Source organism: Bemisia tabaci, chromosome 5 (genome assembly GCF_918797505.1).
Source record: "Bemisia tabaci chromosome 5, PGI_BMITA_v3".
Lineage (NCBI taxonomy): Eukaryota > Metazoa > Arthropoda > Insecta > Hemiptera > Aleyrodidae > Bemisia > Bemisia tabaci.
In genome coordinates this window covers 49,516,814-49,534,406 of record NC_092797.1, presented here as the reverse complement: position 1 = coordinate 49,534,406, position 17,593 = coordinate 49,516,814, and the positions used below count along the sequence as shown (strand labels likewise).

The window sequence follows — 17,593 nt, the reverse complement described above, 5'->3', positions numbered from 1 at the left end:
TATAAAGAAGAGGATAGGAGCAGAAAGTTCGAAACCTTACCGTGGAGGTGCGTAATTTGCCTCTCTAGGCGTTGATATGAGTAAATATCGTAAAGCTATTCTTAGTTTGCTTCTTTAATCACTGAATTAATTCAACTCTAAAATTATTCAGATTCATTTAGGGTGAGGAAATTAATCCTTACTAATCCAACAGAGAAAAATATAAACTCTTAATTGACAATTATGTGAGGCTGCTGAAACTGATTTCAGAAAGGAATTGTGGAGCTGTATTTTTCAAGGGTGGCCTCCTCCAACTTTCGACAATGATTCAAAATTTGAGCTTGATTTAATTCAGGAACAACCCTAAAGGTTCCTCTTCTGTAAACGGTCATACTTGAACAGGGATATCATAGCGAACAATAAAAAACGTAGACTTTATAGAATAAAATAAGAAATTTATTTTTTTTAAAAAAAAATATTTACAAGAAAGAAAAAGTAGAACAAGATCATAGACCTTTAAAAAATAAATAGATCTAAAATTTGTCTAAGAATCTTTAGAAAACGTATATACCACACATTCATGGTAATACGCTGGAGGAAATAATATGTACAGACAACATAATTCGGCACAGCAACACATAACTCAGTCATCATCATTTTCATCTTCCTCATCATTATCACTGTCATCATCTTCCTCATTATCATCTTCTTCATCTACATCACTTGTTATAACAAGTTCCATTGCCTCTTCGTCATCACTCTCTTGCTCATTGCTGTCAGAGATTTGAGATCGAATAAGTTTACTTGCATTTTCTTTATCGTACAAACACTCTACACTGCCATCTCTCGACCAGACATACTTCAAATTAATCTTGAAAGTTGCAATTTTGTGACCCAACAGTTTCTGAAAAACAAAAAGGAACGAAAAGAATGTAAATGAGGCTATCTAGAATGAATAGGTAACAGCAATTAAGAAAGCATGAGACAGGGTTTGAAATGTCTTCGAAAATTCTTGAATATCCTTGATATTTTTTCACACCACATGTTGATTTCATTGGTTGGCAGCTCAATATTTTTTTTTCCTTCTTTTTTTACTTTTACTTATTTTTTTATTTTTTCTCCTTCGAGAAGTCGAGTTGATTGTTGAATGATCTGAGTTAGACAGAGAGGAACCAAGTTCAAACTGGGAATAAGAGATTTGAAGTTATATTCCTTCATTAAACTCAATTTTTGATACAAAGTTGAACACCTTTTTGTACAGTGAAAATATTCTTTCTCGATCATAATTCTTAACAGGAGAAAATGTGCTGCTTACAATGCTCAAAACCACTCTAGTGCGTTTTTTCCCCAAAATTTGACGTTTCTTTTCTGTCAAATGCAGTCAACATGACACTTTACCTGCATTCTCCTTTGGTCTAATTAAGGAGAAGCCAAAGAGAGAAGATTCTATGGAGGTGGAGATTTTGAAGGTTTATCTTCGGCCTCTTTCGTCTTGAAAACTCCAAAAATTGTTTTAAATTATTAACAACACTAAACCATTTTTTCCCACCAACATTTCACCAGAATTTAAATCATGAAAGTTTTTAAACCGCTCATCAACTTGCAGTAAACCGGCGAGGATTTATACTTTTTTATTTCTCATTTTTCTTTATCTTTTTTTTTCTCTCTTCACATAAATTTTTATTCCTCATGCAATCAACTTATGTATGAGCGATATTGACAAATCAGTACTAAGGTTCGATTATTGATACCCATTAAGAGTACCATTACGAATTCTTACCAAAGTATCGATTACTTTCTTTCCAAAATATCGACATTTCTATTTTCGGCCTTCTCTATTAAGAAGCATTTAAGAAAGCAAGCATGGTGGAGATATTTTCACAGCTTAACCCACAGAAAATTGGTGAAAGTGGAAACTTTACCATTTAAAAAAAAACAACTCACCAACAATTTTGCTTGTTCCGGACTGACTGGCTTGTCTTTCTTGCAAAGGGTATAATCACTTAGTAGATGAATTACACCATTCTTTAGAAGTGTTGGTAGGCCTAATTTGACTCGTAAATAAGGTTCTTGAGAGGCTCCTAGGGTTGGGATATCTCCGGCGGGTAAAGTTAGAGTAGAAGAAGGGATAAATCCAGCTTTTGGATACTCTGACATGTTGTAACGTTTAAACCAACTGAAATTAGAGAGATCCAGCATTGATTACACAAGATCAGAAATGAATTACACAGAAACTAGAGAGCAAAAAAAAAATAATAATATCTTATGGGAGAATTTGGGCCAACTTCATATCTGAATTAGTGATTAGGCTGCTTGATGTAGTCTCCATAATTTTGATACAGTCATCCATAACTTTAAGAAATTTAGCTGAACAATAGAAATGGAAGAGCTATGAATACAAGGGTGCAGAAAATGTTAAGTGCATGCGACTCGGCTCTCACATGGCTTGAGGAAGTAGGCGAGTTTGTGAGGAAATTCTGGCTTGTAAAAGTTTAAAAAGTGCAGAATAGTTGCGTTGATTTTTTTTTTCTTGTATTCAAAAAGAAGTAAGACAATTTATTGATGCACAGATTTATGATGATTCTTGGCTTTAGCAAGGATAAAGAAGCCTTCATTGGCTAGCTACAAAGTTGCTTGACATGTGAAGAGAGGGGAAAGTTCAGAACAACAACTTTCAACATCAAAACTCAAAGCAGCCTTCAGAAAATTCCTTCAAAGGGGTGGCAGGGAGGATTATTTTGTGCGCTGCCAATGGGTCTCTTGCACATGAGAGAAACAGCTAACTGTATCCTCTTTGTAAGGATAAATGCGCTCAAGAATCACATTGGGCACATCAAAAAAGTCTGAAATCTGCTCCTTAGCGCGTAACATGCATAATTCGAAACACGCTTTTTCAAGTGTCCCGCATCTGCAGGCAGTTTTTCTCAGTCACCGCTAACCAGGTTTGCACCAGCAGAGGAGTGAGAAAGTACTACCCATAGTAAACAAGCGATTAACCAACTTTCTCTATCGTATGATTTTATTTGTATTCAAGCGTTTGTTTCCTTTTTTTTTTCTTTGTTTTGCAAAAACAAAAGCTTTCAATCAATTGAAATCTTTCAGGAGGAGGGTTTATAACAGTTTTCAAGATTGTGTGTTTATTTAGGTTAAGTCTCTTTTCCAGCAAACCCGACTGCCAGCCACCAAGGACTGCCTGCATATGCAGTAAATTTGAAAAAGCATGTCACAAACTACACAGATGGCGCACTAAGGAATGGATTTCACGCTGTTTTGATGTGCCCAACATGATTCTCAAGCGAATTTTCCCGTAAAAAAAGTATTCAGTTGACTGTATTTCTTATTTGCAACAGATCAATTGTCATTAGGAACCTTCACCTTCCTCCATTTGACAAAATTGTTGAAATTTTTACCTAGAAGGAGTTGGGGGGGGGGGGGGTGGTTTGGTAAAGTTCCTGGAGGATTGATGCTCATGAACTCAACTCCTAGATTGATGTGGCTTGGCCCAATGTCAAAATAACATGGAAGTACTTGTGAACCAAACTCATCCAAACAACTATTTTTCAAATAAGTTGCGCTGCATATTGCGTGGTATTTTTAATATTGGAAATAAATTTTAGGGATATAGCCGGACCAGGGAGTTTTCCAGTTAATGGTCATTAATTGAAAAACTCCATGGTCTGGCTGTATCCCTAGAATTATTTCCAAAACTATTTTTCACTTTTATGGATTCACAGATGAATTCGATTATAGTGGTCCATCTAGAAAGTTGATAAGACTGAGGTGCTTTTTTTAAGTAAAAATGTATACTAACTCAATAACTTTTTCCTTGGACTCATTTGTAAACATTAGGCCGCAGTGTGGCTTGATGCGTTTTCCTATTTTATGGATATTTTCTAGTGATTCTGCCTCTGCTGTGCGACCCAGTGCAACAGCCATTACCCTGCTTTTGCCAAAGAAAAACCTGAAAAAATACATCGATTGAATCATGATAAATGTCATTTAGTAGGAGAGCCCTGAAGTATTTTCTTGTTGTTTCATTTTGCAAAAATTAAACAATTGAACTCACAGTCAACCATGTGATTTTTCATGCATTTAGTGCGAGATCATTTGAATTAAACTAAACTCTACTTCTATTCAAATAAAGGCTGCTTTGGAAAGTAGAACAAAGTAATTCAAGAGGAATGGACTGAAATATGCAGAATTGAACTGTGATTTTATAGACCCATGATATGATATATTATTCATAAAAGTTGCATGCCTCCGAGGCTTTTTCTTCATCTTTTTCCAAGACTTAAGTATTTCATACCGGACCTTTCAAAATTTATGTTTTTTTATAACTTGTCCAAACAGACGTTGCTCTTGAGTATAAATTTGCCACATGGCCATCTTTTAAGCTCAGCAGTCTGATTGTTGAAATTTTTTGTTTGTGGGGACGACATAGATAACATAGATTAAAAGGCGGAGCGTGATTGGTCGGCTATGTCTTTTCGCTGCTTTGTCGTGCCTTTTGTCAGGTGGAATGGACGACATACTGTCGGAAACTTAAGAGGTGCCGTTAGCTTGTCGTCAGTTCAACCCGACATAGGCACGACAAAGCAGTGATAAGACATAGCCGAACATAGCTCCACCTTTTAACCTATGTCATCCATGTTGTCCCGACAAAAAAAAATTTCAACAGTCAGGCAGCAGTACTGAGAAAATTCTTCAACTTCATCCGCATTACTCAGGCACTAGTTTTATGTAAGTTTTTCTGTTACCCTACACCAGAGCAATTTTCAAAGAAACAAGGTCAGATTAATTTAGTACTCCATGATCAGGCTCTAAGCCCATTCACAAAAATGAGTTTAAGAGGGCACATTTCTAGAAAATAGGAAATTATAAATGCTTATTTTCTTAAGTTTATTCGTTAAAAAGTAGTTGTGAAAAAGCATTGACTTGCCTGCTGTTTTTCTTCCAGTGATTCCTCAGCTCTTTGACTTTGTTACTCCTCATATTGATTAGATTAAAGAGAAAAATATGTTCATAATCGTTCAATGCATTCCGTATTTCATTGATTAATTTACTTTTCAGTTCTTTGCCTTTTTTCTTTACCTCAGTGAACTTGTATTCTGAAAGAAGACAAAAAAAAGGGGTGAAACATTTGTGCTAGCATTTAAAACTATTATCTGTCTTCATTTTACACGTTGAGTACAATATTTAAAGCGATAGTACTAAAGTGGTAGGATCGCTTTTAATGCTTTCATACCATCACCTCCCGAAAATTTTTGGCTGCAGCTAAGGAAACGTTAATTCCGATGGTCAAACTTTTTGTCTAACCTTTCTCAATCTTTTGTCCTATGAAAAGTGGAACAGATACTTGAATCTGTCATCCATATTAACTTTCAGTCCACCTTTCTAAACAGTTAGCAGCGCAAATTTGGTGGGAAGTTGGAATGAAATCTTCAGAGTAACATTAGCCTACAGAATCTGAAAATCTACAAGAGTAATCATTAGTTGAAAAAATTCTAAAAAAACCTCTTGCTGCAACAATTAAGTCAAAGGAGAAGATGATGTGGAAATTCAAGCTCAGAATGCTCCCATCCTACATCTTTCCTAAACGATCTTGAAATACTGAAATGAAGTGCACAAAAATTGAATTCTGTAGGTTCCTGCGTTTGAAACTAGATTTGACTACCATTGGATGCACAATTAATATTTACAAATTCCGATGCTACTGTCATACATGACTTCTTCCGTTAATTGGGGTAGTACCTTGGGTACAGCATAGACGGAGACATAGTGGACTGTATTAGAGTTGTCTAATTCTTGCGCACTGAATCATTCTTGGAGGGAGAGGACTCTAGAGATTCCCAGATGCTCAAAGAATCTCTGTGAAAGTCCAGCAATTGAAAACTTGGAAATACTTTGGAAAGGGAGGAAGTATTCCTCCAAAGCCTGTGAGAGACGAGGGGCGATCTGCACCTTCACGGAATATAAAATGTAACCATTAGATTCTTACAAAAGTTGAAAAGACGGAATAAATGTTGAGCAAATACCTTGTAATTTCCGAAGTTTCCTAGACATTTTGAGAGGACAAGTTAGACAAAATTGGGATCAATGAGTCAAGTGAAATCGGTTTAAAAGCATGGGCTTCCAGATTAAACCATGCCTAACCTCAAACAATAACAAAATCCTCACGTGGATCATCGATGCAACCGAAATTCAGCACGAAAAATCACCAAATAACAGTGACTTTGTTATCTACCGCGGTATGTGCAAAATCTACCGCAACTTTCCCCCTCCTCATCGTGTTTCCCGTCGTGAGAACCCCTCTTTTCGAAGAAATCCAGTCAGTTTGCAACCTAAAGTGCTAAAGTTTAATGTCAGGAGCCCGTGCGGTCGTCAAGAAATCGGTTAAAGTGTTTGGAAATTGGTATAAATGTGAGTAATTTATCATCTGGACAGTGACATTACTTTTACTTCTGTTTTCTTCTACTCATTAGTTTTGTGGGGGTTTCGTTTTATCAACGTTAACAATTTTGTGTTGTTGAGAGTGACGCATTAAAAGGAGTGACTCAGGGCGGTCTCGCCATTTTTAGTATTTTACCGGCAAAAGGTATGTTTGATTTCTTACTTACAATCACCTCCTCCTTACTCACATATTATTATCTGTAGCTCAGATCCATTCTACTTTCAGATAGTTGGAGCTTTCTAAAAAAAATTGTTAGGTACCTCATAACCCTCCTCAGAGCTAGCCAACAGATCATTCTTGAATCCCCCTTGACACCACATTTTAGTGCATTGCATGCTGTGCTAATTCCTCTTGTCCATGTGAATCCATCAGGGTTTGACGCCCTGCCAGAGCAAAATTTTATGTGGCCTCAACACTCCGCCACAGCATTCATGGCTGAAGAAATACATTTTCCACGGTCTGTCAAACTTGACCTTCGCTGCCACTCGCAATCACACCAACATTGAGATGAGAAGATCTCAAGTTAATACCAGAGCTCGATATCGGTATCATACCTCACTCCGTTCTACCCCAGCATGAACTTCCATGTACCTTCTTGCTTGTAATCGCACCTTAAACAGTATTTTTAATTGATAATGAAGGGGCGTTCTATAGTGTAGTCTTCCCATTTGTGAGTCATGACTAAGTCGCATAATATAACTGTTGAATGTTATTCTGCTGTTCATATTATTTGCAAGTTCTGAATCTACCGACATGTAAATAGTTTTGAAGTGATAGTGCTGAAATCAGACCTTAGTTGATAGATCCTAAACCAGTTCATCTTCGCTCAGCGCTAAACGGTTTCATTGAATTTCTTGATATCCGTGCATCTTTAAAGGAAGGTTCGATTAGAGCCTGAATGGTTCCAATTAGATGTAATGTGTTAATTCCCTTTTAATCAAAACTGCAGTGAAATGTAAGTAGGTCAAATTAAATGCAGAGAACTCTCTGATCTCAGTTTATCTTAAATCATGTAACTTGCTATAATGCCCTGGACCTAGAAGTTCTGATTTGTTAGGTTCACAATATTCACCTCTCATTTCACTTCCTCAGCATTTTGTCCCCTCGTTGATTCACATAAAGACCCTGTCAACGGCGTTGACAAGGGGGATCCAAGAGGTCTGCCCCCCCCCCCCCCCCAGCCTGGTTATTTGTACCTTTTTTTTACTTTTGGAGGGCAGACATAAAATATTATCTGAAATGTACCCTAAACAATGTAAATAGATCCCCACCCTCTTCAAAAATTCCTAGCTACGCCACTGGACCCTGCACAGAAAACCAAAGGACTTACTTAGCCTCGGCTAATTTTCTGTATGACTGTTTAAAATCTTTTTATAAAGTTCCTTTCTTGGTGTTCTTGAATAATCCATATAAATCAAACTTTCTCTGTCACAATTTCGAAATGAATGAGGCTACAAAGTGAATTTTTCAGAATATTCATATTAGTCATTTAGTAACAGTGTTTACTGATTGGTGACGCCGGAGAAAGCTTTTGTTTCCTCTCTATACTTAAGCCTACAATTTTAGGGGCCATCTGATATGCAGGCTGAATTTTTAGGGTTTGTACAGATTTTTGAAATGGCTATGTTTGAGCTAGGGATGGACGATTATCGAATCGCCTGCGATTATTCTAATATTCGAAACTTTTCGATTGCGATTATTTGAAAAATTGAAGCTCGCAATTTCGAATGTACTTTGAAGTGAATATTTGAATCTTTCAGATCATTGCTCCGATTTTTCATTTTTTTGTAACGGTGCTCCGCAAATATAACAGGGTGGTGGAACAAAGCTTGCACAGGGCTCTATTTTTTGCACTTTTGGAAAAGTATTTCCACAGAATGGACTTTTTTCGAACCATGCTGGTGGTAACTTGGACCCCAGGGCATGTAGGTATGCACTGATTGGTCTGTAGGTCTGGAGGGGAATACTTCAACCTCGTAATTTTGAACTATAGGAGGCAAAGTAATAGGAAATTGCAGTTTTACCTTTTTTAATATTAATCGAATAATAATCAATTATTCGAATACCTACTTTCACCAACATTCGGTTGTCATGTGATCATCTCGGTGACAATATTTGGAATATTAAATATCCGATCATTGAAATATTTGACCATTCCTAGTTTGAGCACATTTTGTAAAAGGAAGCATTTTTGGGGTTGCCAGGCCATTCTTTTAAGTGCCTTTTTTTTTCAATTGTTCATCTTATTTAGATTTCAAGGTTGAGCCGTTTTTCCAAATTTTTCGCCCGTTTACGAATTAGGTATAAGTAGCAGCTAATTTTTCAGAAATGATACAAGTCTTACCATGCTGGATTTCTGTGTTCAAATTTATTTTACAGTTGATAAGCATCGATTTCAAATTTATGATCCTCAATCATAGCCATTGGCCCATTACCGCCAAATGCAAGCAATCAATGGTTTTTTTAAAAATTGTGCCCCCCCCCCCTATTGTTCATCTTTGTCTCCCTTTTGCTTTGCATAAGATTATTCGGAAAGTTAAGCTTATGCGTTTTAATTTCAATTTTTTTTTTTATCTGAAAAGGGATTTTGATCTGGTGTGGATTAAAAAAAATTGTAGTTTTTACTGATGCTAGTGAAAAGGCACATCCAAATGCATAATTCCTGTTGGTCTTCTGACCCAAAACCTCCCCGATTGTGTTTCGTTTTTTTGCTTTGTATTAGAGGTTTGATCGAAATTCCACTGAAGTTGTTCATCTCAGGAGCCAATCACGTTTGAGAGCCAGCTTACGGCATTCTTCAAACACTCATCAAACTCGCATCATGTGTGGGTGCCAGTTGACGTTAGAGATAATTCACGTGAGTTCGAACCGGGATAATAGCTTACGTATCTCCCTATTTCATGTAGTATTCGCGCACTGTTATGCGAAGGTCGGGTCAAACGTATTTGCATAGTTGTCAAATCGGGTGTTTTAAGTGCCTCACGTGGTACTAGAATTCTCGCTCGCAATCTGGCACCACTGTCCGTGTGATTGACCCTGTAAAGGGCGCTATCAGTGTTGCGTCACAGACAAGCGATATATATCGATTTTTTCTAATTCGTGCCACTGATAGTGGCTATTCTTTGGGACAAATATGCAAAAACGAATAATGCCTACACCGAAAATAAAGATATTGATATTGACATTGACATAGATCAGTCCTGCAGATTGCTGAATTAGTATGCGGTTGTAAGCGGCGCTATTTCAGCTGATTGGCCTGTAAGGAACCCTGCTGAACTGACTATTTTTTCAACTTGTTTTCGCTAATTCAGCCAATGAAATGGGAAATTGGTTTTGGTGGCACTCTGGTTTATTCTTCACTTTTTCTTGGATAGTTACGTAGCTCTGTCAGGATAATTGGAAAATAGTAATAGCAGCAGCCTTAGTCTGCAGATTCTGTGGACGCGATGGGCGATCATCGAGCATTTGATGGTTTTTGTAAATTTTCACTTTGAATTTCCATGCATCACATCACGTTGTAGTATGTCAAGTATGCTCCTACAAAATTTGACCGAGGACCATCTTGAAACAGCGTCGAGAGTACGTCTTCGGTGAAAATTGCAAATCGGGAAGCAGCAGTTTACTATATTCCTTTGGGACGTTCTTTAGGAGATATTTCAAATTGCTGCTCGGTCAAATGTTCTGTACGAATACCTGAGTTACTACAGCATAATTTTATGCCCGAAAATTTTAAATAAATCGTCGTCTCCCCCGCGTAAAAACTTAATTACATTTCAATGTTGTCAAATTTCCCTTCGCAAATTGCATTTTTAAGTACCATGAGAATCTTGGTTTTTTTTCTAACTGAATATTTCACTGATATCTGATCTTCCTAGAAAATCAGAAACATGTTGGACATAAATTGCACATGTACATTATTGTAAAATATTCAATTGCTCGAGTCAGTTTTGCAACCTTTGAATAGAGTAACGTTCCTTCGTCCGAGAAAAGACGAACTGTCCGTTCCTTAGTTCCAGAAATCATCAATTTCATTACATTTTGTAAATCGGAACTATAATTTTTGGCTCATCTGTTAAAACCCATCGGAAAAGTAAGGGTACATACGTGGTTGTTAAACTGAGCAAGAAATAATAGTTCCTGATCTGCATTTTGCAATTTGGAACTATAAATTCTGGCTCTTCTGGAAAAACACTTATGTGCATAGGGAAACTAATGGCACATACGTTGTTTTTAAATCGGGCCGGAATTTATAGTTCCAAGTAGCAAAATGCAGTCCAATTGATCTACCTATCGACTACTGAATCGCCTTCAAAAGTCCCGAAGAACCACCTTATACTCGGTCCGATTTCTGTAAATGTGTCTAAACTTCGCGATGAACGATCACCGACTTTTGAAGGGCGGACTGCACGAATTTTGGGTGGCCTGGGTGTCTACCGGTCCCCAAAAGTCGCCCAATGTCCCCGATTTTGGGAGGGTGTCTCGGTGTACCCGATATCCCCGAAAGTCCCCAATTTTCTTGTTCAGGTCCCCAATAACTGACAAAAATCGTCTCAAACCCGGGTATTTTCAAATTTTCCCACCAGCCGTGGCGGCGCGGTATAACTAGGAATAAAAAAACTGAAGTCTCGCTTGGTTTTTCGTATGTTTTCATCGGTTCAACATTACTTGCAAAATTAGCCGTATAAAATACGCCTTCTAACGCTCTAACTAGCTCCTTGTCTCTTACTATTTCGGGGGGAAAAGTCCCCGATTTCTTGAAAAAAGTCCCCAAAAGTCCCCAATTTTGGTTTTTCTTAACTGGTAGTGGTAGACACCCTGGCGGCTGCAACTATCGAAATCCGGGCGCAGACAGGATAGGCAGAGAACCGTTGAGTTGGTGGTCGTGGCTACCCAAAACGGTCAACGTTCCATCACGTTTCGTGTCCCGTGCCGGTGACTGATTCGCTGATAATCGTCGCGTTTTAATGGAACGCTCGTTTTCCTCAAAGAGAGTCCTGAACGCACGGCTCAATCATAGCTGTCTAGACGAATATCCTAGAAACGGACTCGGTTGCCCACTTCCATGTATTCGATGCGTTAATGAATTCCAGTGTGCCCTCTACTTTATTCCTAACCGGAAAAAATCCTAGTCGAGGCTACCAGACTGTTCGGATGTTTGATCCAATGATCCCCGGGAAATGTTACAGATACCTAACACCAGATCGGCAGGGTTGCCACAGTCAGGGAATTTTAAGAAGTCAGGGAAAACCGGGAAATGTCAGGGGAAATGACGAAAATGTCAGGGAAAATTTGTTAAATCACCTTCATTTTGCTTTCTCGAATGGGTTCGAGGTTTTGAACAACACATTTTGCTTGAAAACTATTTTCAATTATGCCTTCTTAATCATCCGTCACATCTTCAATTGTCAGGGAATTTCACCAAAATGTGTCAGGGAAATCAGGGAATTTCGTTTTCTAAATTCTGTGGTAACCCTGGATTGGGCTACAATTAAACACTCTTTACTGGTGGTACTTATCCAGACAGTTTTCATTTTCGGGGTTCCATCATTCAACTGTTGGCTGTCGTGAAACGTGTCGAACAATCGTTCAAGGATCAAGCCTATGTTTGCTAAACTTTTTGGGCAAACTGCCTATCCTGGAGCTCAAAAGCCATCCAACGAAAGCAGATGACTGCTGCTGCCATATTGCTATTTTATCGTGAAATGAATGTTGAATTTCCAAAAATGAAAGTTTCCACCTATTGCCAAGGGGTTTGTGTAGGGTCTCTACTTATTTCTGACCAGACTCTTTGTGTGGTAAACTACGTACCTATCTAGCAAGGGTGCTATAACTTTTCGACCACTTGACCGGGCAGACCACGACTGGTCGCGTGTGAAAACGAGCAGGGGGTCTGTCAAGGAGTTCGGGCGTTTTCAGGGCAATAACGGTGTTCTCAGATGGAAAGCCGGCAAAATCTTGTTTTTGTTTGTTTATTTTTGCAAAACTGCGGTAAAAACTCTTGTTTTTCGCCAAATCGCGCGCGGCACTCAATACGTTCAAATATAATAAAGTCATTTTTTTTAAAATTTCTCAGAAAAGAGGGGTTTTTCAGATGGGAAGGCCGATTTGATTTCTGCATCCCTGTCTAGTAGTCCACTGTACGTATGGCTAACACTATCAGGAATGTGATACTGGCTATCGGATTTCCTGAAGATTAGTGAGACAATTTTAGTAGTCGCCACCATGCTTTATCCACCGCTCTTTTTATCCGTGTACGGAGTGCAGGTTCGAAGCTCTGTCGTTTCAGGGTTTTAGCCGGTGCGTGTAAACGTCACTCAAAGGCGAAAGGCTGTTTTCAAAATCCCGGATGCAGTTCATGTAGTCGGTAGAGAGATAAAATCCTGAGCCTTGGAGAGATGCGTAATGTAGGTGTAAGACAGTGGCGTGGCATGCATTGCGATGTCTTGATTGTTATGCCATTTAAACCTATGGTAAAGAATCGATTATCAAGGTGTTCGCTGCGAACGCCCTATTTATCGATCCTTTTCTATAGGTTTAAATGGCATAACAATCGGTATATCGCAATTCACGCCACGCCACTGGTGTAAGATGACTCAGGCCTACGAGTGAATCCCTCGCTGCGGTTGACGTCGATGACGAAGACGAAATGAAGTCACTCCGAAATTAGAATGTATCCGTAGGAGAAATCCCAGCTCCAAGTTTGCATTGAATGACATCATGCAGGTGTCACTCGGCGTCAAACCTAGGTTCCTAAAGCATGACCGTTGCGGAGTCGTCAGACTCTATTTTCGAGCTGTCAAAGAAGAACCGTGTTCGTAACTCGGCATAAAGTCCGATATTTTATGAAGTTGACGGACAGTGAGCTCATATGTAGGGTATTATCTGCCTAGTGCCCACAGCAGGAAAATCCTGCAATTCGGCTACGCGAAAGAGGGCTACCGATAGGGACTGGTTTTGGATTCACCCTGAAGTTCCTCAACTCCACGATTTTGTGCTCCTTGAAGGTCTTTATTTCACGGAATGCATGATGATTTGGTCATTTTTAGTCGCTCTTCTTGGGTGTAATCCTGACCTGCACTTAGGTCTGGAGACCGCAATTTTGACGGATTTGTGATCGAATGCTGAAAAATTCGTATTTTTCGCCAAAATCGGCCGTTAGATCCACGTTCAGGCCCTTATCAGATCTGAAAAAGGGGCCGGAAATGACCGAATCATGATGCATTCCGTAAAATATAGACCCCCAATGAGCAAAAAATCATAGAGTTGAGGATATTCAGCCAGGGTGGGCTCAAAAACGGCCCTTGTCGACAACTCTCCTCTCTAAATGTTACTTTTAAAAAAAAAAGAGAAAATTAAGGGAGTCAACGATCCGGAAATAATGATGTTAACCCTGCTCGATTTCGATCGTCCATTCGAAAAGTTTGCCTAGCAGGGCGAGAGCAGTTTTCTCGCGATGTTTTTACGTAACAACTAATTCTATAATCTAGTCCCGTTTCGTAACCGATCCATTTCTTAAAGAATCCTGCTTCCAACAATAAGACGCATAAAAAATCGACACGGTTGAGACGTCGTCAGAGGCTGTCAAATCGACCGAAATAGATTGATTTTGGGATCTGCTCTCGTTTCGTCGATGAACGGGAGTTCAAGCGTCTGCACGTTTGTAAGGCGAGACGTTAAATCCTCCGTCCGCGTGCTGAGAACGGACTGCAGGATCGCCGCAAAGTGGTTCGAGTCGATGGAGATGTTGCATTTATGAGGAATTTGCGATTTGACTATTGATTCTTCTGTAAAAGTTCGCAAGAAACACGATGGTGTCACTGGTTTTCTCTGAAATCAACCCCCAAGCTCAAAAAAAGCTCTCAAGTTGAGGCCAAAATGGAGGGGATATCCTACGCTATCCTGAGAGTCCACGTCTACATCAAGACAAACTCTCCATGCAAAGATAGGGAGCAAATGCATTGACAGGGCTGCCACTTTATTTGGGGACTCGAAACTGAAAACACGGCAACCCCGTTAATGTATTTGCTCCCTATCTTTGCATGGAGAGTTTGTCTTGATGTAGACGTGGACTCTCAGGATAGCGTGGGATATCTCCACCATTTTGGCCTCAACTTGAGAGCTTTTTTTGAGCTTGGCAGTTGGTTTCTGAGAAAACCAGTGGCACCATCGTGTTTTTCGCGAACTTTTACATAGGAATCAATAGTCAAATCGCAAATTCCTCACACATGCAACATCTCCATCAGAGGGGTCGGACATGAAATTTTGGAATAAAACTGCAAATTTTTATGTTAATTTCGTCACATTTTAAACTTTAAGGAGTGCTTCTTGAAGAAAATTTCACGAGGAAACCATTGAAACCACTTTTAGAACTTCAAGGTTTAAAGCGTTTAGTTAATGAGCGTTTAAAATTTCCAAATTTTGTCCGACTTCTCCTATTGTCTCGATCCACTGCGCGCCGGCCTACTAAAGGAGAACGCCTTATGAGTCCTCACTCCTCAGAGGTTACAAAGTTTCCCTCTTTGAAGTACGATATTGTTTTGGGGATATTTTTCTCTCAATTTTTCACAGAATTTTATTCGCCATCAAACCTAAAGCATTGAAATTTTCAAGGAAAAACGTTCACTCGTACGTCGCAGGGAATTGGCAACCGCCGAAAAAAATAGGCAGTCTATTGCGTTGAGTTAAGTAATTAAAAAATTCAGATGTGAAGAAACATCATAGAAAGTACCGATTGTTCCGCTCGGAACCCAAACAAACGTGCTTCTCCTCTTGTATTCGCTAGTGGGCGCTGTGAAAGCAGTGACCTCAGTTGGGTTTGGTTAGGTTAAGCAACTAAACCAACTTGCGGGCGAAGCTGAGAGTATCATCGTGATTTGAAGGCGTTCCAAGCCGACCGTGCCTCTGAAGTTATTCACCGATAAAAACTTTACTATGTCGATGCGAATTACTGCAATTTGACGAGTTGAAGAGCATCCTGCTCGCAAATTGCTAGTAATTGCTAACTCCTGTGACACACACACCCACGTATCTGTCGATATACAGCGCTCTCTGGCGCTCTACGACACTCAACCGCCACTGATCCCTATCAAACCTAAACCTTTCGAGAATCTCGCACTTCAGCCTTTCCGAATCGCGGTTCCATCATTTAACTGACTGATTTTGCGCCCGTTCCCAGGAGGAACTCAATCTAGAACCTTCATCGGTATCCTGTGTTCTGGGGAATATTCAAATGGTTTCTAGAGAAGTAACAAAAAATCATCATTTTCAGGCGAAAAAAAGAGTTGCCCTCCGAGCCGAACTTTTTCTTTACTCGATTACGTCGCTTACAATCTGATTCTTAGTGCGGGCACCTGAATATATTGTCTCAGCCCCCCTTCCCCTAGTCGCCACCACGATTCCAAGGGTCTCCATGGGGCTCAGTGCCCATACCAAGAAGATTTTCTAGAAGAGGCGCAATAACGTTGGCTAGAGTCCCTTTATACTGAGAGTTAAGACAACCCTCCCTCATGGAGTCACAAACAGGAATAAAGATTACACAAACTGATAGTTTTTCGGCCCATTCTTAAATTCCTTTCTCCGTTCCTTCTCTCATTCCGTTTGTTTCTTGCCGAACCTGTTATCCCCCGGTCCATTCTAGATTATAATCCTTGCAATCGGTGAAAATGTAATCTTTATTCCCGTTTGTGACACTGCGGTGGCCCAAAATACGGGAACCAATCAGAAATGGATTCACATTATCTTAACTCTCAGTATAATGGGACTCTAACGTTGGCGGGCTCATGCGTGGTTCTCTAGAAGCGTATTTTCGTTGATGATCGGTCGAGCCGAAATGTCGCGGCAATGGCGGCGGGATCATAATCGGGTTTGTAAACAGACTTTCGAAATTGATGCTGGTCGGATTCCATCATCTTCATCAACGGGCCGATCATTGAAATTGATAGACAAAGCTATAGACAAAGAAGACATAGGGGGCATAAAGCAATCCTATTGGTTGAAATGGGTGGTTCTCATAGACTAAGGGGGAAAATGATAGACTAACTGTCGGGTCTCGCGTGGGTTGCCGTTAGTTAGTCTATTACCTACCTCCTTTGTCCATTGCAACCACCCGCTTCTACCAATAGGATCCCTCCAAATCCTTTTTGTCTATTGCTTTGTCTATCAATTTCAATAATCAGCCCGCAGGTCATTTCTAAACCCCTTTGTAGGATTATATTTTGGCTCCATCGTTTGCAAGAATTCTACCTTCTATCTGTCTGGTGAATCGCAATGTTGTTCCGAAAAATTACGATCGCGTCAAAACAAAGTACGGAACCGCTTGATCCACCCATTTTGGTTCGACCGATCATCAACGAAAACACGCTTCTTTAGTTCGGCATGGCGGGAGAGCTTTCGGGTCCGGCGAAACCGGGGCACCCAAGGTCGTCGGTTTGATCGCGACGAGGTGTGTCTAGTAGCGACATTTCGGAGTGGTCGGCGCAACACGGTCGGTAGCAAGAGTGCAAATGAGTCGGGTGGCCGGGTGTCAGCCAGCGGGCCGATTATTGAAATTTAAAGCAGCCCGATAAGACATCGAATTGCGACATATTGCACGGTTAAGATAGGGCTATGTCTTGTCGTAAGCGGCGACATAGAGTCGATGACGTTTCAATAATCGCGCCCCAGCAGGAAGGAAGCCACCACCGCTCCGCCACGGCTGCCGGCCGTCGGCTCAGTCAGTAACCCATTGCGCACTGACACGAATCACCAATTCTGGTCTTATGGCACTCGCCTCGCCTCGCGCTTCGGTCTCTGACCGCGCCGACTCGCATTCCTCCTCGTTTTCGTTTTCCATCGCCCACCGCCGCGCCGACGACCGGACCGCTGTTCCGCCGGGGGATTGCCGGGTTCCACGCCATGAACCAACTTCACACTCATAGGAGTCGCTTCCACCGGACCAGATCATAGAACTTTAGCTTAGAGTACCTATATTAAGAGAGTATGGCCACTGGGCCTCATGGAGAGGCTTAGGACCCAAAAACGGCGGTGCTTTGTTGTGGTTTTTGTGGATGGGAGGGGGGGTCATTGCCAACTTTTGACGGTTATCACCAACCGCACTTGCTGCCAACCTTACTACATCTAAGATAATTTTTCTCAAAAATTGCACACGATTAGCCTTAAAAATAT

General features: G+C 40.2%; 2 protein-coding genes across 3 annotated transcripts in view; one reads left to right on the top strand and one right to left on the bottom strand.

Annotated features, from left to right (window-relative positions):
* Positions 1-413: 413 nt before the first annotated feature.
* RpLP0-like (ribosomal protein LP0-like) lies at positions 414-6,174 on the bottom strand. The gene is made up of 5 exons (XM_019044018.2): positions 6,015-6,174; positions 4,919-5,087; positions 3,791-3,940; positions 1,924-2,155; positions 414-883 (listed from the first exon to the last, which is right to left on the bottom strand). The coding sequence occupies exons 1-5, from the start codon at positions 6,040-6,042 to the stop codon at positions 623-625; spliced, it is 840 nt and encodes a 279-aa protein (XP_018899563.2). The 5' UTR covers positions 6,043-6,174; the 3' UTR covers positions 414-622.
* An 85-nt stretch (positions 6,175-6,259) lies between these two features.
* The window catches only part of 14-3-3zeta (tyrosine 3-monooxygenase/tryptophan 5-monooxygenase activation protein zeta), a 42,232-nt gene continuing 30,898 nt past the window's right edge, over positions 6,260-17,593 (top strand). The window contains exon 1 of one of the 2 annotated variants that reach the window (XM_019044040.2): positions 6,260-6,399. The gene's annotated coding sequence lies outside the window, so the exon portion shown is untranslated. Of the gene's footprint in view, positions 6,575-17,593 lie in introns of both variants that reach the window. The other variant, XM_019044031.2, reaches the window with a different exon arrangement.

Coding starts and splice junctions, on each gene's coding strand:
- RpLP0-like (XM_019044018.2), bottom strand. CDS start 6,042: ATGTCTAGGAAACTTCGGAAATTACAAG. Junction 5,088..6,014: donor GAAACTTCGGAAATTACAAG/GTATTTGCTCAA, acceptor GTCTTCTTTCAG/AATACAAGTTCACTGAGGTA. Junction 3,941..4,918: donor CACTGGAAGAAAAACAGCAG/GCAAGTCAATGC, acceptor GTATTTTTTCAG/GTTTTTCTTTGGCAAAAGCA.